General features: G+C 41.7%; 1 protein-coding gene across 1 annotated transcript in view; it reads left to right on the top strand.

Annotated features, from left to right (window-relative positions):
* The first annotated feature begins 11,178 nt into the window (after positions 1–11,178).
* Positions 11,179–22,551, top strand: part of arid5b (AT-rich interaction domain 5B) — a 78,935-nt gene continuing 67,562 nt past the window's right edge. Inside the window, exons 1-2 of the mRNA XM_035171952.2 lie at positions 11,179–11,369; positions 11,711–11,965. Of these exons, the coding sequence (XP_035027843.2) occupies positions 11,349–11,369; positions 11,711–11,965 (276 nt within the window). The 5' untranslated portion in view covers positions 11,179–11,348. The remainder of the gene's footprint in view (positions 11,370–11,710; positions 11,966–22,551) is intronic.

A 22,551-nucleotide genomic window follows, 5' to 3' on the forward strand; every position in this document is an offset into this window, starting at 1 on the left:
TACATATGACATACAGTTAATATTTACATACAAGCTCACCAAAAATAGTTACAGTAAAACACACATGACGTCCTTTGATGAATTATTAATCTGTTCTTTCCGGAATTTCTCCTCAGTCATGAAGGTTTGTTCAACATTAAACCGTGATCATGTAGTCGAATCACAAATCCTATTATCTCCCCATGCAGGAAATATCACATCACACCAAGTCCATGTCAGCTTTCTGACTACACACACACACACACACACACACACACACACACACACACACACACACACACACTTTGCCCTACTGAATGCTGAGTTGATTTCTATTCAAATCAATCGAGGGGGGGGAGGAAACAGTAGACCGGCCTGTGACCTTGGAAGGGAGACAAGCTTTTCCTGTCTTTGTTCCAAATTGTCCATCATCATCATCATCATCATCATGCCCCGGTTTGCATCACGTGGAATCACAATGAGGATTTCAGACAAAGCCGCGCGCAGGAAAAGAGTTATGTTACATCCTGCACCGCAAAAAGAATAACATTGTGGCTCGAGTTTTTGAAGAAACCACCGATGTGTTTTTGTGTTTATCCAGTTTGCCTCTTGCCAAACTACTGAAACAAGCAGGAGTGAAAGAAAATCAAAGCAGTGTTAGTAACGACTGCGCTCATGAAAACACTGACTGATTCTGTGAGAGAGATAAAAAAGAGACAAACGCTGCTCTGTTGACCGAGACAGGAAAGTGATCCGAAGTCAATCCTCCCCCCCCAGGCCTGGTGTCACCCAGTGATTCTGTGTGAAGGTGCTGTTCAACACCCTGCACCCTGACAGAAATGGCCGAGAAATGCCCTTGCTGCAAAACTCATGTAGCTGCACTGATTTCTGTGTCAGCACAAAAAAATAACAGTCTTCTCCGTGAAGAATAAAATGCAGCATTATTCTGCATCAGTGTGGGAAATAATATTGCTGGTTTTAAAAAGGAACTGGAAACTAAAAATCAGATGAAGACACTCACGGGGTGTTAGCGATGCTTGATTCCACAGTTGCATTACCAGAATATATCTAAACACTGCACTGCACAGTTTCTGACTGTGGCAGCACGAGCAGCACAACACAAGCACAACAAAACATTTTCAGCTCTGTCGCCTTCCTGGGCTCTGAGGTGACTGCGGTTGACATCTGAGGAAAACAACCTCAGGAGGAATCCTGACGCAGGTGAGGTTGTGAAATGTTGGTTGGATGAAGGGTTGGTGCAGTGGAGATGTTTTTATTTTTGACGGCACTCATACGGCAACATCCTTCAAAGGGAAATTTTGTTATATTGATATTATTCTGGAATATTTTTATATTGTGTGTGGCTACAATTTTGTCACGTCTGACTGAAATAAAACACTGGATCACAAAATTCTGTCGTTTTTTATTTGTTTGTTTGTTTCTTGTTGCTAGTAGGTCTTGTGTTGTAATGTTGTGGCCCTGTCTTGTTGAGGGGACATTGTCATAAAGTTGTCCATCCAATCCATCATCTACCAACAAGTACCCAGAGGAAGCCCATGCAGACACAGTGAGAACATGCAACCTCCACAAATAAAGGGATTCAAACCAGAAACGGCAGCCCGAATGAAGATGTGCCTCTAATATTACAAAGTCACTGACTCACAAAGAGAATCTCAGGTGCTAAATTATTCAATCACAGGAGCTCCTGCTGGAGGTGAAAAAAGTCAAACGTCTGTGTCATTCATTGAAAGTGCCGTTTTCTATTAATCTATTTGAAAATCAAGGTTTGCTTCTTAAACCTGTTTGTTTTTTTTTTCAGTTTACCCAGAAGAAAAACATCATTCAAATTAAAAGCAAAACTTCTACTTAAATTGTAATTGTGCTTAAAACCAGAAGTTTGGATGTCACGTGACCATCATCAGGTCGTGCTCTAAGGAGTCTGGTCGTCCACAATTACTTCTCTATGAAAGTGAAGAAAAGTAATTTGTGCTTTCATTACTTCTGTTTGACAAATGTGAAGTTAACACTGTTGCTAATGATAGTTTGCTGTAAAGTAAAGTAACAATAATGATGAGGCGGGGGACTAGAGAGACGTCAATACCAAACCAGCATATAGGGTTTGCACATCAGTAAATTATGCTCTTTATGTTGTGTGTTTGTGTTAATGGTACACAAAGATATGCATTTTGGTATTGTTGTCATCACATAATAAATATTTCTATCATCTATTGTATCTCCTGGTTTCAAAGCCCCCCCCGTGGTAAAACACATGTCGTACAAATCTGCAAACCCTCACAGATGAATTTGTTCCAGTCTCAGCAGAGTCTCGTCTGAAGAGCTGTTGTCACCCTGAAACACGTCAGACATTTAATCTGGAATAAGAACAGCACCCTGGGAATCTGCTAGTTATGACGTCAGAGGTATTTCATTTTTTTTTACTCTGAAACCTGAGCTTGACATGGTCCATCATTTATGTTCATTAGTTTGTGACCAACAGCTATGCCTCTCTCAAGACTGGCTAATTAATAACATGGCGATTATGTTCCGCTGTAAATTACCCTTGTAATCCAGTGTAATACATCTGTCACCAGCTCCCTGTTCTTACCCTTGTACCCCAACAGGTGGCGCTAACACCACAGTCTGCAGGAGAGTTTAATCTCACGTTTATTATGGCTACAGACAAAAGGTGCAGCACACTGTCAACAGGAAGTGTTGCTACATTTACAAGCCATTGCTCAACCTGTGTGTCAATGTCAATTTTCAGGGATGATGAATATTTTGCATGGTTCAGTGAATATAACTGCTATTTTCCAAAAGAGAAGAGTCACTGAGCTGCACCCTGTCTTTGTTTATTCAGTGAATTTCATGGAGGCTGTGACTGATTTAAAACCATGTTAGAAAATAAAAAAAACCCACAGTGGATTGTTCACAAATTACAGGATTTTATTAAACTATATATTCTTTGTGTTGCAGTTCAAAGATTTATGGAACTGGCAGGTTGGTGCAGTGAAGATACTTCATACTTAATATTATCAGTGAATTTCCAAAATTCAGACTGAAGCACTAGAAAAAAACTTATGAGCATGAACAAATAGCTGATTGCAAAGGAAAAACACTTAACAATAGTTTTTTAGACTATTTATTTCAGTCATTTTGTATTTTTTTTCATTTTAAGTGCTTTATGGTATTCTTAACCTTTAAAATAGCCTTTTACAGAGTCTTTTAAAGGGTTTTTTAATAATTTTGAATGTTTTCTTTTCTTTTGAAAGTTTCTTTTGTCTTTATGGGTATTTTTTAATCTTTACTTTTTCCTCTTGAAGAGATTTGGAGTCTATATATTTGCACCTCTCCTCCTTTTTTTTAAATCCAAACTTGTATTGCTTTCATTTGCTGTGATTTTAAAGCAGTTTGGCTCAACTCCTGCTGTTTGTCACGTGCTACATGAATAAATCTGACCTGACTTTAAAAACACAAAGACAACAACAGGTAGGTGATCACCCAAATAAAACACAGAGTGACAGTTGAAGCAGTTCATGCGGGAAGCAGGTGGCTAAACGGTCACACAGCTCCGGCCTTGATTTTCTCTCCCCTCATTTCAAAAACACTGTTTTGACTCACGGGCCCTGCCGAGTCACACATGTCGAGCATTTGCATGGGAGAAATTGGACTTAAATGGGTAACACATGACTCATTCTGTCTCAGCCTCGACAGCTGCAACAGGCCAGGCACTTATTGGACAAATATGATTCGCCCCCAGAACCCAGCGAGGCTTCAAAGCTTCTTTTTCCAGAGTGGAATCTTTGACGTAAGCCCGGCAAATAAAGAGATACTGACGGAGGTTCAGTGTGAAACATAACAGAGTCACATTCTAAACCATATCATGGAGGGTTCACATCATGAGTATTTCAATCGCTGGATTTCTGTCTGACCTTTTTTCCTGTTGAGAATTCTGCACTTGCAATCAAATCAAAAGGGCTTATTTCCAGTTCTATGCAGCGTGGTGCTTGTTGCTGCTTGGCTCACATTCCCTGCTCGGTAAACAGCCCACAGATGTTTTACATTGATATTAACAACCTTAATTTGTCCTGTGCAGAAAAAAAAGGCCAAGCATAGCGTGGGGATTAAGTTCTCAGCCATGTATCACACACGGCACAGACAGCAATCTCATTTAGCTTGAGTGAAGTTTACAGTGAGTGGGTTTTGCACAGGTCATTAGTTGTCTCAAAATACCCCCTGTCACCATAGCAACTTCAAGTGACTGCTAAATTGCCTTATAAAATGAGATAAATTATTAATGCTGAGAGTTTATTTTCCCGGGCTCTGAATAAAATACTGCATCTTCCCTCTTCTGTAATGGAAACAATTTAGCAGTTGTCATTCATATTTCACAATCCGTCCTCGGTCTCCATCTTTAACGAGGCTGATTGCTCTGCGGATACATCACAGCCTGGGATTGCACAGATTACAGCAGTGTTGCACGTACGACAGCTGAAGCCGGTGTTCGGGGCAGAATATCTTATGAGAAATCTCACAAAAAAAAAACTGCTCGTGTAAGTGGCTGCACTGTAATTGCCTGTATACCCACACAGTTATTTGACATAAACATAACACGGCGCTCTCGGCCCCCGATGGGAGGTTGACACACACCAGTGCATAATCTGATTACAGACGTCTGCTGACATTTATGCCCATTTTAATAACAATCCCGTGTTTTGACAGGAGAAAGGCAGCGGCGACGCTTTGCACAGATGGTGAAATGCTGAGGTCTCTGTCCTCTGTGACTTCATAGTGGAGGATAGTTTGACCACTGGGTGCAATAAACCGAAACACACAGAGCAAATCATACATGTTGAGATCAGGTTCTGTGCAGATGTGTTCCTCAGATGTGGAAGTGACACGGTGACTCCTCTGCTTTAAAAAGAAAAAGCACATATTCTTTTCTTCTTTTTTTTTTGGTGTAAGTCTCGCTCCCTGCACTGAAAACATCCATAACTCACAGGCTGCTGTAACTCAATCCAACAAAATGCCTTTTCAATCACTCTCATCTTTTATAGTTATACCCATTGGACATTTACATAAATGCATTATTCATGGTTCTAATCCTGGTTTCAGATGGGGAGATATAAAATGGGACTGTGTGTGTGTGTGTGTGTGTGTGTGTGTGTGTGTGTGTGTGTGTGTGTGTGTGTGTGTGTGTGTGCGTGCGTGTGTGCCTGTGTGTCCTGATGTGTATGCAGATGGGATGAAGCGGCCTATTTTGTTTGTGGTTCGCACATTTCTGATTCAGCTGAGCACTCTCCATCAATGAGGCAAATTTACATTTGCTGCGGCAGTAATAACCTGAAACCCACAGTGATGTTAACACTTCTATACACTCCAGTTCACGTTGCCCTGCCGCATGATTACATTTGTGTCGCGCTTAATAAAATGACTCACTTGACATTATCAAACAATTCAGCTGTAATAGTGGCCCATGAATGTGAAATTGTGTTTTGCAGGCAATTAGTTCATTGTCCAGGCAGCCATTCAGACCAGTGTTTGCCTTATGAATATACTATTCCTATAGCACACATACATAAATACGTGATATTAGATCTGATCAATAGCCGCGGCCATTCTTTTTTTGTTTGGAATGATGCTGCACGCTGTAAATGAAAAGGGTTGAATTGCAGAAAAACCATAAATTACGCATTAAAACGTGATGAGGTACGGGAGCTCGGATAAACAAGTGTTAAATCAGACAAGATCAAAAAGTTGGAGTTGTTTTTCTGCTTCCGAGCTGCTTTCTGTTCTGCTGTGAACAGTAATAATCCTGCACAGTTCACTGCATGTGGTGGCTGCTTTGATGTTCTGAGGATATCACTGCATCACAGATATTTATGAGCTCAGTCGGTTAATATTCAGCTTGTGGTACACTGGCTGACACCTGCTAATACACACAGAAAGCATCTCAAACAGCCTCCAGATGAAAACGTCCAACTTAAGTCCTGATTAGAAACTGATTCTGTCCATAAACTAATTGGATTTTCTCGTGCCCGAGCCGTCCACTGTCGGTGGACCCATGTGCGATGGAATGGAGAGAAATGCAACACCGACTTATAATGAGTCTAAGAGGCTAAAATTAGCCGTGCAACTTCACCCACGTCTCCTGTTACCTTTCCTCGAGTCGAGCTGCAGACGAGAGGCATTGTCGTGTGATTACACAAAGACGCAGGTGTAGAGTTACAATTCAAACCGGTTCCCATGGACAAATTTACGTGATGGGTTTCTAATGTCCCGGGGTTTTCCACTGAAGATAGATGGATATCTGCTGTCTAATGCAATTGTGCATGTGGAATTAGTGGGAGATTGGGTGTGTTGTCTTAATTTCTCAGAGGCTTTAATGCTGCGGTCGTGTAGATTTTCATGATGCCTGGTGTTTCGATTAGAAATGTGGATCCCAATATCACGCTGAAAGTTTTTACAGTGTTTAAAAGTGATGGTCATGCACGTAAATCCCTACACTGCCCAGCACTGCTGAATAACTCTGACTTCCCCTTTAAGGCTGTTTCCAACACCTAATTAGATGATTCATGTAGTAAATGTGAAGGCTTTGGGTGTTTTTAACCTTTAATCATTTCCTCCTCTGTTCTTAAAGCACATTTTGAGATGTGATGTCTTGTTTTAAAACACTGAGGGAAAGTAACAAAGTACATTTGTAACATATTTTCAATTTTCTTCTAGTCTCCACTCCTCCACTTCATTCCTGCTTGTACCAAAACAATAGGCTGAAATAAGCTCAAATGTAAAATGTCATATATGGAGCATGTGAATGTATAAATATGATATTGTTGAAATGAACAGTGATTAAAAAGGAGTTCTCACAGTGAACTGTAAAGAAAACACTTTGAATTTACTGCATATTAAATTGCAATAGTTGGTAAATTGATTGATTAGCCCCTCATTCTTGGTTCCAGGTTCCCAAACATTGAATTTGTTGGTTTTATTTGTCTTATATATTAACTTTCTGTGGGTTCTGGTGAGAGATGATTGGCTCAAGTAAATTGTGATAGATATTTTCCACTCTTTTCGGATGTTTCACAGACTGAATGATTCATTGGTGAATAGATTAATCATCGTCTGAACTCACTGGAGATCATTCCTGGATCGGGCCCCTTAGCCAGATCCTCTCCAACATTCAATGTGTTCTTTCTTGAACCATACTGCATATTCCACCAAGTTTTGAGGTAATCTGTCCCGTAGTTTTAGTTTTATCCTGCTAATAATCAAACAAACAAGTTAACAAACAAAAGCCAATGGAAATATAACCTTCATGGCGGATGTAATAACATAAATAGTTATTAGTTGCAGCCCTTTATTGAATTATTTTGTTATTTCTATATAATTATTAGTATTCGCCCCTATTTTTAAATAATTGATTAATCAGACAATTATTTTCTCGATTAATTAACAAGTCTCCAAAAGCCCAAATGTCTTTCTGACCAAAACCAATCCGACCTCCAAAAAGACTTTATTCTATCAGTCAACAAATCAGTTTATAACCTGTATCAACAGTCATTTCAACCATTTTTAAAAAACTGTGTAGTCAAAAAACTGTTTCTCCACGGCTCCGTTCCGCGAGACCCTCAAAGCGTCTATTTAAATTCATCTCTGCAGCCGTCTGTCAGTTGATTTCCTACCTGTGGCTTTGTGGTGTTTAAATAGCCAATTGTATAAAAGTAATTCTAACTGCGTTCCATATTCACCGTTCAGACGTGTCAGCATATGGTCACAATTATGTAGGAATATGCTATTTTAATGTTTTTTTTCCCATTGCTTTGCTACTGAACGTGTAACCCCAGCTCTCCATTCTGAGGTGGCGTTCCAACCACATTTGTGGCTCCCCGCTGAGGCCGCCTCATTATGTGGAACGTGAAACACCTGTGCCGAGGAATAACGCTTCGCCACTTATCCAGTCGTTGTGCGTTCCTGCTCTGAGCAAGTGTCTGCCCGAGACATTTTCATCCATTTTTTTTGTTTCATTTCAAGGCTTTTTCCATCAGGCGTCCTCGCTCACACATGCAGTCGACACATATTAGCAGTGGCAAGAGCCATTTGAATGTCACAGCTCTGGGAATGAAACAGAGAATCTAGTGAGTGATCATCTTTCACTCTGCAAAAAAAAAAAATCAAACGCTAAACTTTTGAGCAAAAGTGGAAAATAAAGTGAACTGAACCTGAAAGACTCACAGTCACTCGCGCAGGCTGCACTTAAATCAGGTTAACTTCAGATTCTCCAAAGAGGATTTGAGCTGTCACACTTTAACGTGCATGTGGTGAAACACATTTAATTCCTACCTGAAAGTGATGCTCAGCTGTCGAACCCGACTCACAGTGCATTACTCCAGATACTTATTTGTCTGTAATGCAGAGGATGCTTGGGACCATTACTCGTTCATTCTTTTCACACTTCGAGTTCCTACCTTTTCTCAAGTTAACATCCTCTATTGAATGTTATCTCACCACGAAGACAAATTGAGATAAAGAGACGCAGCTGAGATTGTAAATTGCGATTTTATGAATCCTCCGGCGCGGCTCAGTTTTAAATAAGTACAGCTGATATTTTGATATCATATCATCACAGTCACATCTCTCTTTCTACACAACACGCCTTTTTCAATTTACCTCCGATTTCTCACAAGGAGCCACCTTCACACCAATTCACATAATTGTCTGAATCACACTGTTGCAGTCACTGCTGGGCTCTGGCTGTTGACAAGCAAACACTTGCAATTGCCAGATAAGAGCTCGAGTGGTGCCATTGATTAACCAGGGACTTCATTATTGTGGCTGCCATTAACAATGCAACCCCATTGATTCTGCCACTGAAATGGCTGTGAGAGAAATCAGGAAAGATAACTCTGAGGGCTGCGGTTTATATTGGCTTCTCTGCAGGAATCCCAACGCTGCTGCAGCCGCATGTAAGACAATGAGCCTCTGTGTAATCCACCTTTTACTCCGAACCGTCCCGACGCTGTGAACTGCTTCTTAAAATATCAGAGTGTCAGCGTGTCACAGAACATCGCCTCGTATTTCAGTATTAATACATAATGTTCTGCTGCTTTCAATCCTGTGAGCTCTGGTGATGGCCCGTGTTTGTATATCTGGTTTCCAATAACATAACACAACATAACATAACATAACATAACATAACATAACACAACACAACATAACATAACATAACACAACACAACACAACACAACACAACACAACACAACACAACACAACACAACACAACACAACATAACATAACATAAAACAACATAACATAACATAAAAATAACATAACATAAAACAACATAACATAACACAATATACCATATGATATGATACAATGTATAATATGATATGATCTGATATGATAATATGCTGAATTATATATTGATATAATAGGTGTAAATTATTATTTATGAGCTTTGGTTCAACTGATTCTTCATCATCAAGCTCTGGTAACATAACATAACACAACATAACATAACATAAAACAACATAACACATAATACAACATAACATAACACAACCTAACACAACGTAACAACATAACATAACACAACATAACTTAACATAACATAACACAACATAAAACAACATAACATAACACAATATAGCATAAAACAACATAACACATAACATAATACGACATAGCATAACACAACATAACATAACACAACATAAAACAACATAACATAACAACATAACACAACATAACATAACACAACATAACATAACACAACATAACATAACACAACATAACACAATGCAACAACATAACATAACATAACACCAAATAACATAACATAAAAAGCCTGTGGATATTATCTTTTAGCATTGAATCCAGCTCTAATGTATATACATATATACTGTATGTATAGGTATATGTATATACATATATATATATATATATATTTACATATACATGCTGAAGCCCATTGATGAAACGAGTCATTATCTATGACCCTTTATTTCACTGAGTGTTCTTCATCAGTATCTGTTTATCTTAAGGAGAAAACCAGGCAGTCATTCATAACAGCAGCAGCAGCAGCAGCGGAGTCAGTTCGACATGAAAACACTTTAGTGGATGTGAATCAATGCGCCTGTTTGCTCTGCTCGTCATTTCTGGAAAAAAAGGCGCATTGCGTAATAGTGCACTTGAAATAGCTGGTGTCAGGAGGAGGCCTGTGGCGCTGCTCAGGCTCTGTGATCTGAGTGCTGGATAAATGCAGGGCACAGGGTGGACCTCAGAGGGGAAACAGCGCGGCGGTGTGGACGGGGCCGGTACTGCTCCACAGGACACATGAATAACTCCAGACAGAAGATAAAATCCAGCTGACACGTTCCGCCGGCGCAGAGAACGACGAGAACAGAGGGAAACAGAAACCGTCAAGTTTGTGTAACTTGGTGAAGAAATCATCGCTGAAATCAATAATCATTGATTGTATTTGATCTATATGCAAATCACCCAGTGTTTATACAAATATATATAAATAAGTGGCTTTGATCTTGGAAGTGTGACTTATTTCTAATAAACACGCACAAGGTCAGCGCTGCGTTTTTAACGTGATTCGTGGATAAAAGGAGCGCGCCTCGTGAATCCAGTCTCGTGACGCCCCGCTTTCCTAACTCGGCCAATTTCGTCTTTTCTCATGTTCGCCTCCAAAAATACATAAAGGCCATTATTCTTCCAGCTTTAAAGCCCAAAACCTGTGCGGCTGAGCCCCGGCACACACACACAGACACACACACCGCTGCGCTCAGAGCTGCGCCGACACCTCGCGGCTCCCACGTCTGAGGAATCAGTTGATAACCCTATTAACTCTCATGTAACATTGTTTCTTGAAGACATCCTCAGTGTCATTACTGTGAGAAATGTGCTTTCATACTGAACGTCTTTCACACAAGTCCTGGAAGACACGTATCCACAGAGCAACGCGTTAACGCAGAATACTGGAACAAATTCATCTTTTCGAGGCTGGAAAATGAGTGAAATTAGTGTGTTCTGTCTATGATTAACGCGATTAAAACACGATTAAAAATTATTGGTCTGTTTATAGTTATACGGTAATATGTGGTCCAAACACGTGATTACGCGCCATATTAATGCGCCATAAAAACTGTATCGCCGATTTCCGCCATTAAATTAGCACATGGGTTTACGCAATGATTCCTGAAGGGTGTTTACTCTCGAAACGCATTTTTCCCACCGCTCGTCATCGACTGTACTCGATGTTTGAAACTCCACAGACGTGTGTTCCTTGCAGGACCTTCGGCAATCCATTCAAGCCAGCAAGTTTGGAGAGCGTGTTGAGTTTAATCAATTCATAACGTCGAGATGGAGCCGAACTCACTGAAGGTAACGTTTGTTATCAACCGTCGAATTGTTTGATTTTTTCGCTCTGCGGCTCGTCGTCGCCTTCCGTCCAAATGTCCTCATGTGTCTGAACCTGAGAAACTTTTACACTCTGCGGCTCATTCGACCACATCTGTGTCATATGTTGACCATCTAAAAATAGTTAGCCTGCATGATACTAATTGTGCGCAGAAAACAGGAGAAATGCTCAATGTGATATTCGCCAGCCGCGCGTAATTACGCACGAATGTTTTTAATGTGTTTGTGCCAACATATGATTTGTTTACAAAAATGAGTTGATAAAATCCATTCATTAATCTGTCTCGTTTGTTTCTCCTCTACAGTGGGTGGGCTCGTCTTGCGGTTTACATGGACCATATATATTCTATAAAGCCTTTAAATTTAACCGGGACGGCAAACCGAGGATTCTGTCTCTCGGAGACTTCTTCTTCGTCAGATGTAAACCGGAGGATCCTATTTGCATAGCGGAGCTTCAGCTGCTCTGGGAGGAAAGAACAAGCAAGCAACTTTTATCAAGCTCCAAACTTTATTTTCTACCCGAGGATACTCCCCAGGGACGGACAGTCGCTCACGGAGAGGTAGGACTGTTAATCGCCTGATGAATAATCACGCGTAATGTGTGTGATTTGTTTTTAATCGTGTCTTGTTCCTGTTCCTGTTTACGAGCCTCTTTTTTTGTCATGAGCTGCATCTGTATTGCTGGTTTGCTGGTTGAATCTCTGGTGACATTCAGAGGCGCATGTATGGATGTTGACATTGATGTGTCCGGGCAGTGGAGGGACTGACCTACAGGCGCTATTTGGTTCCCCGGTCTTCCTTGAGCCTGTTTGTCTATTGTGGTGTCAACTGCTGAATGTGCACTTGTCCAGCTGCGCTCAATAAGGCGGCCGCTGCGCTCTATGGGGTTAATTGTGTTATAAAGGGGGAAAATCCGCAAGAATCCTGCGCCGGGGCTCCGTCGTCTCATTTCTCTGGGTGAAGCGTGTCAAATGCTGACATATGGGCGGAAATTGCGAAACGATAATGAATGCATGGGATCAATGTGGCTCAGATCGCTCGGTGCGATAGTTACTGGATATGTTGTAATGCCGCCTGATGTTGAAAGAGGCAGAGCTCTGGTAATAAAGCGGAGCCGAGCCAGCGCCGACACGTTTTAACTCCTCTCTCCACGCTTTGCATATTTTTTCCATGTGGACATTTCCATCCTCCCGACAATGTGAGACGTCCCTGTGTTACATTAAGGCGTTGTTGTTGGCACAGGGAGCTAATGGCTATGATTGACTGTGGCCATATGTGGCGCGTGTGATCCGGTTACATTGAATGGCATCACTCTGATCTTTGGAGGGGTTTTTTTTTCTTCTTCTCACCGGCACAAATGATGATCTGTTCCCTCTCTGATTTTTCTTCATCCAGCGACTACATCGCTTTAATTGCTGCTCTGCGCCTGTGATCAGCGGCGACTCTCCGCTGCTGTTACATTGTTTATGGGGAAGGACAAAGCCGTGTTTGTACTTGACTCTTCCGCTGATGGTTTACTTACATTCTTTCCTCTTGAGTAATAGAGTGGCTATCGCATTTCCCTTTCATGAGAAAGATGGCTATTTATGGCCATTTGTGGAAGGATTTCTCCACGAGCGGGTATCATCTCCCGAAGCCTTCCTCGCTTTAGCCTTTAACACGCTGCAATTATTTAGTAATTACTTTGAGTGCATGCATCGTCGGTTCTGAGGCCACACTTGCGCAACGACATGTCAACTCCGCCCCTTTCCCAAAGACTTATTTGCATTGCAAAGTGCTTACATTCCACTCCATTGGTTAAATCTACCAGCAAAGAGCTGCACTGCCAATGCAAATGAATTATTCTCCAACAATTAAGGACAGAAAAGTGAATCCTACTACAGCTGCAGGTTGAGTATTAGATAACAGTGTGGAAACACTAGAGGAATGGAATTATGTCCCAACTTGCATCACAGCACTTAATCCTGCAAATGACATAGTCTAAAAACAGTTTAGGACATAAAGTGAAGCACAGGATCATTTTTAGTTTGTGTGTGAGGTTACATAAGACGAGTAAAAGTCATTCACCCACATGAATTATGCAGTAAGTGGCCTCACAGCACAATCCTGCACATGCAAATGAAATATTCTGAAACAATTACAGACAAAGTACATCACAGGGTCATTCTGCTGCTGTAGATCGAGTATGAGGTTACATAAGCAGAATTAAAGTCCTTTGCTCACATTAATTATGGAGCAACTTGCATCTCGTGACACAATCCTGTGAATGCTTATGAAATATTCTCAAATGATTAAGGGCATAAAGTGAAACACAGCATCATACTGCAGCTACAGTTTGTGTATTAGACAACAGAGTGGAGTTCTTACAGGAGCATAAGTCATTTAAATGCATTTATTATCGCATAATCCTGCAAATGACACGTTCGCAAACAATCTGGGACATAATGAAAAGTACCTGATCACACTACCGCTGTAGTTTGTGTATTAGATAACTTGGGAAGAATTAAAGTACCTCCATGAATTATGTAGCAGCTTCCATTACAGCTCACAATCCTGCAAATGAAATATTCTCAAGCAATAATCTTTCTCCCGCTGTAGTTTGTTTATCTCACAACATATGAGGGATAAAAGTCATTTAGCCACATGAATTATGAGAGATTACAGCACAATCCTGCAAATGAACATTGAATATTCGCACACACATTAAGGACATAAACAACATCCTACTGTTGTAGTTTGTGTACTTGATAACAGGGTAGAAACATCAGAGCAATACAAATAATTCACCTGCATGAATTATGTAGCAACTTGCAACGCAGCACAATCCTTCAAACACCAGAGACACATGCTCTTACTTTGAAGTTGCACTGTGATTATAGGAGAGGCTAGACCCATAAAGTGATATCATTCAGGGGGATGATATGTGTAAGTGAATGGAAGGTGCCTGCAGGCTGATCTCGATCAAAAGCCTCGTCGAACCCGCCTGCTCTCAGCGAATCGGACGACTTACTGTATATTACACGCTGGAAATTGCCCTGACAACTTAAAGTCACTTTATGACCTTCACTGAGCCCATTCAGATTCTCGCTGACTTTGCCCCACAACACTAATCTGCGCCGCATGAGTCAGCCAGGAGTGCTTACAGATGCAACCCGTAATCCAAAAAACAAACAGGAAGGGTGAACCAGCCTCGGAGAGCTGTGATATTAAAACAGGCTGGCTGTTAAAACCTGCGCCCGGGTGACGCACGTGTGAAAGGAATCATTTTTATTTTCTCTTTTTGAGGTGTTTTATTAAGCAGTTTATTAACCTCACATTAGTCACATTTTCTCCAAGGCTCTGGTTGCTTAATGTGCGGGAGGTTACGGAACTGTAAATCTGTAATTGACTGGCTGAAAATCAGGAGTTCAAATTAGCTCAGTGACTCATGCAGATATGAACTTGATAACTTGGAGCTCTCAGGAAGTGTGCTGTGTTCTCACGACCAGCGCAGGCCGCATCATGAGGTAAAGCCACAGCTCAGTATCAACGAGGCTCATGACACTTATTCTTAGATCAAGTTGGATTTACTCTCCAATTCTTTTTTATTTTCTTCACTCAGCATGAAACAGAAACAGTTTGGGACACTTGACGTGCACGAAGCAGCCGGTGCAGCGTGATCGCAGCTCTTATCTTGTAGATAGCTATTATCTTAAGCCTGAAGCCAATATCCTTCAAATACCTCAACTTTGTTTCCCACCCCCACCCCCTCACCCCCAAGACATTACAGCTGTATATTGAACCAGCTCCGTAGAAGTGGATTACTGATTCACTCGTGTTCTCAGTGCTGAGATATGATGTAATTTCCTGGTTATTTCTCAGGTATTTGTTTGCTCTCAGCCTCTCCTGCGCCGTGTGTTTGGCTTGTTTTGCTGCGCTGTGCAGCCGCAAGAGGAACCAACCCATGACCTACTGTGCTTGTTTTTCTTCTGTCACCGGGTTGGAGGTCAATTTCCTTTTTAAACGCAGCCAGCTTTAAATGCAGTCGGCTCCGGCGCGGAAAATAAAAATAGTGATTCATTGAATAAACCTCGCTCTCGGCGCCGGCGTTTGCTTGGACGGCTGACGAGCACGTCCAGATAAAACTGTATTAATCTATTTATACTGAGTTAATTATTAAGTCCATATATGTGGAGGTGCCTCCATTTTTCATTGTATCTCAGCCTGACAAGCAGTGTTTACCCCCACCAGTTGAGCTCTGCCTGCTCTTTAAATAGGCTTTGTGTGGAGCTGCTCACCCATTATGACAAACCCTCTATTGGGGCCTCCGCTCTATTTGTCTGCCTGCAAACTGCCACCGACTAAACAGTCACATGTGTTTTTAAAACTCATTGAGTGACACATTATTTCTTCTCACTCCAAATGGCCTGCCTCTCCTGCTGGTGTGCTGCTCGCCGGCTGTAATACTTTCTGTTTTTTGGAGAGCGAGGAGAGAGCTGTTGTAGATAACAGCTCGCCGCATACAACACCCACTTATTGTATACTCGGCTTCAGGCGGTTAATTGCTTATGCTTATCTTATTTTATATATACCCCACTTTACTGCAAACACAGCGAGGGGCTCTTAATGGGAATCCACAACCTCGGAGAATATTTCTGGATCATGTTATATTAATGGGCTATTATCATCACCTCTGATTTCATCTGACCTCTCTTCTCCTCTATTCTGTCCCTGTAGCTGACAAGGCTTTGGCACACACACACGCACACACACACGCACACACACACGCACACATACACACACAGTGACAGGCTGGGGACTGCAGCAGTAGGCCAGTATTGATTGCTGTGGAAAACACTTTGGCATGTGTCCAGAGCCATTTCTTCGGTTCACGGCAGTCGTCCGTGCATGTGTTTCAGTGCTTGGAAAGCCAGCTTGTAGGGAAATTAGATTGTATTCATTTGCTGCTTCTTTGATTTTTCCTCAGGGAGAAACCCTGAATGGGTAATTCAGGCATCTGGGAAGCTAGTTGAGTTAAGTGTAAGTGGCTCAGATATGCAAGCAGCGTTTTGATGGATAAGGTCGTTCTGCTGAATGACTGGAGTGTAAATGTGATATGGCGCATTTATGCACTGATCTTTTCCATCCATACTGCTCTCTGGTCTTGGCCAGTCTGTGCATTATACCAAATCTCCCCATTCACACAACAATGGCAGGAATTTAGAGGTGGTGGTGGGGGGGGGGTGCACGTGTGCCTCCTCCTGCTGCAGAACAAGTCATTAACTCTGAACACTGCCCTCCAGTGAATTCCTCACCATTGCTGAAATAGCATGTAAATTATTACCAGCTTTTTAGGATAGTGTAATTTAAAACCTTTAAAATGGAATACCCAGGACTTCAAAGGCTATAAAAAGCCCTGCTAACATTTCCCATCGGTTTAGGAGTTGTCATTCCTGTCCTTCCAGCTCGTTTTCACCCAAACTCTTTTGTGTCTTTGTAGCCTAGTAATGATATGTTGCAGCAGCGGCTGGTTTGTCAACACGCAGGAGACGCTTGCTGCTCTTCAGCCCGGTTTTTTCCACTTTGTCATTGACTAACCACTTGTACAGGCAAACATTTGCCTTGATGCATGACTCCAGTGCCCCCAGCTACAGTGGATCGTTATTATAACCTTTTGAGGAGAATGTAGCCACAGATGAGAAACTCTTCCTTAATACTCCAGCCAATATTTTTCATTCTTAACTGTGGTGGAGAATCATTATGCTTTGTTTTTTTGTGTGTGTATGTGTGTGTAAATATGGGAGAGAGAGAGTGTGTGTGTGTTTTGTGCATTTGCTAAAATACAAGGGTACAAAGCTGCAGTGATTCCAGGGAGCTGACGCAGCTTTTTCTCGGTGTCACCTTACATGATGGATGCCTCTCCCACTTTCGCGAAAGGCTTTTGAAAACTCCTGTTATCTCGCTATTTCTCTTTGTCATTATGACCGCGCCAAAATGCAAAGTTCATATATCACCGCGGCTCATGTGAGAGCAATCTCTTAATGGAATCGGTGAATAAAAGATGAGTTCAGCGCCCCGCAGATAGTACAGCAACTTTTATGCATATGAATAAACTGCATGCATTAAGTGCCAGAACATTATGTACAATAATTCTCACCTTTTTAAACGCTGCACCTTGAACTCTTTCTCGTCTTGAGGCAGTCTACAAAAAAAAAGAAAAGCCCAACATATTCTAATTCAATTGTCCCTGGCTCACTCCCCAGAGCTGCTGTTTAATTCCCAGATAAGTTTGTTTTGGGACACTGAAGCCAAGGTCAGTCATGGGGAGGAGAGATAGATAATGAACTCATATTGTGTTTCATACCCCTGTTCTCTCCTCTCTCTCTCCCTCTCTCTCTCTCTCTATCTCTCAACCTCTCCTCTCTCTTCCTCTCTCTTCCTCTCTGTCTCCTCATTGTCCATGTCACCATGTCCATTACTCAATTACTAATCTCCTTTGGCCTGAGGAATTCCAGCGCTGACCTCTCGGAGGCAGCAGGCTGAAACCTTCCCAGCATGACAGGAGCAGTGTGTGTGTGTGCATGTATGTATGTGTGTGTGTGTGTGTGTGTGTACCGACAGTATAGAAAGACACCCACCCACTGGGAGCATGCATCCCTTTGACTCCCAAGCTGAAAGTCCTGTCCGAGCGATGCAACGCTCCGCCCCAGAACGCTGACAGTCAGGAATGTCTGCCCCACTGCTGGCGCGCAGTGGCACGGATTTCTCGCGGGGGAATTGTTCGCAGCGATATGGAATATTTCAGGGTGCATTGTTTCTAATTGGATCACCGAACATAGAATTCGGAATGTCCCTTACGCTCTGTTTTGCCACCGGTACACCGCTGCATCCATACAAATTGAATGATATGGATTTTACGGGCTTAATTTCAGCGAGATTGCCGGAGTCGTGCTGGAACAGAGTTATCTACAGTTTCACAGCAGAAGTCTGTTTTTTCCCCACTTTGAGTCCATTATGTGCAGTCATAGCAATAAATTCGCTCGGCAGTGTTTTCGGAGATATCATGCCGCAGCAGTAATAACATGAATTATTGATGGAAGCGCGGAGACAGAGTGTAACATTCAGCAGTTAATGTGTTACCTTGCATTTTAACTCGGTCCCGGAATGAGCAGTAGGCGAGTGTGTGTGTGTGTGTGTGCGTTCATCGACACACCCGAGGTGAAATCATACCAACACATTAAGACATGTGAGTGTAGGATTCCGAGTGTATAAATGCTCCTAATGCATCGGTGTAGGAAGTGTCAGTGAAATGACACCCGGCTGTTTGGTATGTTGCTGATGTGGAGTGTCACCTCTTGGCTGTGGGCTTGCAGTCCTCTGACCTATATTATCAAGTGGCCTGCTGGCTGTGTCTGCTGCTTTGCTAAACTATAAGCTGCCTAACTGGAAATGACAGCACAGTGTGGACGGGCGGCATTTACAGAAGAGCGAGGCCCCGAGTTTCTCTTTGAAACCCTGGAAAAATCCGAGTGGCGAGCAGGAGACCCCCGCCAGGCCGACGAATACCACGGGAATGATTCATCTTAATAGAGAGTGGAAACAATGAGTGGATTAATTGGTTTGGCAGAAAATTAATCAGCCACGGTATTAGTAAAGGATGAATTATTTGAGTCATTTACTAAGCAGAAACATAGGGCTACAACTAACTAATATTCTAATTATCAATCAGTCTGCCAATTATTGTTAAAGTCATTGATTTGTTTAAAAATACGTGAACATGGTCCAGTTTGAACCTTGTTATGTGTTGTTTTGTACAGCCAACAGTCTGAAACCCCAAGATATTCAGTTTACTTTCATAATACTCACATTTAATAGGTCACAAGCAGAGAATTATGGGCACTTCTGTAAAAAACAAACATGATTTCAATGAGTTATTGACCGTCCAAATAGCTGCAGATTGATTAATTGATTGTTGTTGTGTCAGCGCTGCAAAAATGTCAAACGTTCACAGGTTGCAGCTTCTCATATTTCAAATAGTTGCTGCTCACTTCACTTTATCTGATTTGTGGATTGAGTATCCGTGCGTTTCGGACCCTGCTGGTTGGACACAAAGTATCGGGATCATTTTTCACTGTTGAGTCTTCATCAGCTGAAATATTAATTGAATCGACAGATGATACAGAAATGAGAATAATCACGTGCTGCAGCCCTGGTTCGATCCAGCTCTCACTGTTGTTTGGCTGCTCTACTCAATAACTGACTCGGTTGGCTGCTTCTCAGAAACCCCGGCACGTTTCCTAAGTCTACAGTATTTGCTTAAACACAAACCATAAGCCCGAGCTCAGCTTCCTGACTGAATGTGCTGCATCACAGCAGCTGAAACTGCCTGGTAAAGTAATAAATACAAGCAGAATGGCACTCAGCAGAGCGCACACTGCCGTCAAGGCCCGACTGTCCTCTTTAATTCAATCAAACCGCACCAAGTTACTTAAACTCAGAGATATCAGGCCCCTCTGTGTTCTTTCATTAAGATCCATGAACTATTCCTCTGGAAATTGGTGGAAATGTCACAATAAAAGCTCTATTTTGCAATGTTGAAGAAAGTGATAGAAGATTCCTGGATCCACACCAAAATTTAAGGGGCTCTTCTCTGACCCATACTGCATCTTTTCACCAAGTTTCGTGGGAATCCATACAGCAGTTTCTGTGTAATGCTCGTAACAAACAAGTAAACAAACAAACAAACTAACACCAATAAAAACACAACTTCCTTGGCGGAGGTCGAAATAAACAGTCTATGGCAAAGCTAATGGTTGAATCCTGTTGTTGTGTTTTTTTCTTTCTTCGAGCCTCGGCTCAGTTCATAGACTGATTATATTCTGGCCTGTGTTGACAGCTGCTGAATTGCTCTCACCTGTTGTGTTTTGGTCCTGAGCCGAACAAGTCCCCGAACAGGATCTGTTGACACTCGCACAAGGCACCGTGTCATTCAGCTGATTGATATGGAGGGAACGGCTGTGTGCTTTTAAGATTTGCTGGTGCTGCGTGGACGCTCCGGTGTGCTATTGAATTACTTGAAGCGTTGCTATTTGCCTCATACATCAGCAGCAGAACATTCAGTGCATTATTTTTTTCTGTTTTTTTGTTTCAGACGGACTGAAGTAGAATATTCGGTGGTTTTGTTTCTCCGTGTGTGTGCTGTCAGTAGATCGCATCAAAGTACAGTAGCTAATTCTGCAGAGATACAGAGCCGTGTGGTTTTTTGGCTGCAGGCTGAAGCCTATTTGCTGTTACTCTATATTATTCAAATGGCCTGCTTTTCTGACGGCAGGAGCGGCAGTCAGTTTTTCATTGCATGGAAAGCTGGTTACAAGCACCCGGCACCACTTGACAGCTGAAGACAGCTCATTATAAGAAGACCGAAAACCCATGTTTGATGTTTCTACTTAGTGAGGGAGGCACAGCTATATCAAGCTATCCCTCGCAGGCTTTTCCTTTATAAGGAAATACTGTCTCCAACTGGTTGGGATTTGATATGCCTGTATAGTTGCAGATGATGTGAGGAGTGAATATAGGTAATTGTACAGAGAGACTGTGAAAAGCTGTTTGTTTTTTAGAAAATGGAGATGAAATAACAGGAACTCTTTGAAAGGATCCATTAAAACATGGGGGATGCAGCGTCAGATGCCAATAAAAAACAAAAAACTTTGCATTTTAAGCTCCACAAAGGGAAGGTTTTTACTGCAGAGTTGGGATTTTATTTGTTTGCATGGGGGTATTATTTTATTGCATGCACCGTCTCTATATTCATACAGGACATAAATGAGTGTTATTTTAATGTCAGGCTCTTTTGAGGGGAAATGTGTCCAGGGACGCAGATGCCTGCTAAATTGGAGATAACCAATGTAAACATCAGAGACCGACTTGGAGCCTGTGTTTCTGTACACATCTGTCCTCCAGATTTCCCTGTTTCTGTAATAGCCATCGTCCAGCACACCACTTCACTCTGTTGGTTACAAACACTTCATCCATTAGCCCTTCAAATGGAAACACATTTAAGGATCTCTGCTTCCTTCCCTCTCCGTCGGACTCGTAGTTCTTTGAGCATGAGAGTTATTAAAAGACGTTGAATCAACCTCGGAGAAAGAAAAAAAAAGAGGTCGAGGCACACACTGGTAAGAGAGCAAATCTTATTAAGTGAGCCAACTGAGCAGACTGAAGTATGTACACAAAACCGCCGCGGCTATATCCAGCCCTCAGTGTCAGCCGTGCACGTCACCGCTATGGATTTACATTTATAGTTTCCTGACAGTGTCACATTAATTTGACTGTGTGTCAGGGAGACCACTGGCTCGCAGCTTTCTCCAGTTCATTCATTACACCCTTCGCTCGAACCAATTACATTTCTTCTACTCCTCTACACTTTTGAAGGTGTAATCATAGCCACAGAGTGTGACGCGGGATTTAAATGCTATAAAAAAAAAACTCAGCATTCACGGTGAATACGAGGAGCCCTGACTTCCCTAAATGCTAATCGGAAAAAGTCCAAAAACATATCTGTCCTCATCGACATTGATTTAACTGCCTAAATTCAATTCAGCAATTGCCCACATCATCCATATTCATGCCGCTGTAATTTACTTATATGTGCATCCACAGCCGTAATGCTGCTCGACGGTCAAACCAATTATTTCATAAATTAGGACGTTAGGACGACTTGTTTGTCCTGTTTCTTCCATCGACTCCAACTTTAAGCCGTTTTCTTTAAGCCCGTCTTTCCACAACCTTTGAGCCTGATTATGTCGCCTCACACGGCCAAACATGACTAACCACTGTTGGAATGCAGCTACATTCACTTAAGCACTTTACTTAAATGCACATGTGAGGTATTTGTACTGTAATTAACTTCATACTTGGATTTCAGAGGTAAATATTGTCAAGTATATAATCATAGAAATTAAATTGTGAGTCATGATTTATAAGTGATCAAAAGTATTATGTTTATCAGTATTATTGCGTTATTGTTAAAATGTGCTGGAAAAGTTTTATATCTAAATAATAATAATCAAAAGTAATAATAGAGCACCAACACCATATCGAAAGTGCAACGTTAACATTGTAGAAGGAAGGTTTGAGCTTCTTTTTGAAACTTCAAATATAAAAGCAA

This window comes from Hippoglossus stenolepis, chromosome 12, assembly GCF_022539355.2.
Source record: "Hippoglossus stenolepis isolate QCI-W04-F060 chromosome 12, HSTE1.2, whole genome shotgun sequence".
Lineage (NCBI taxonomy): Eukaryota > Metazoa > Chordata > Actinopteri > Pleuronectiformes > Pleuronectidae > Hippoglossus > Hippoglossus stenolepis.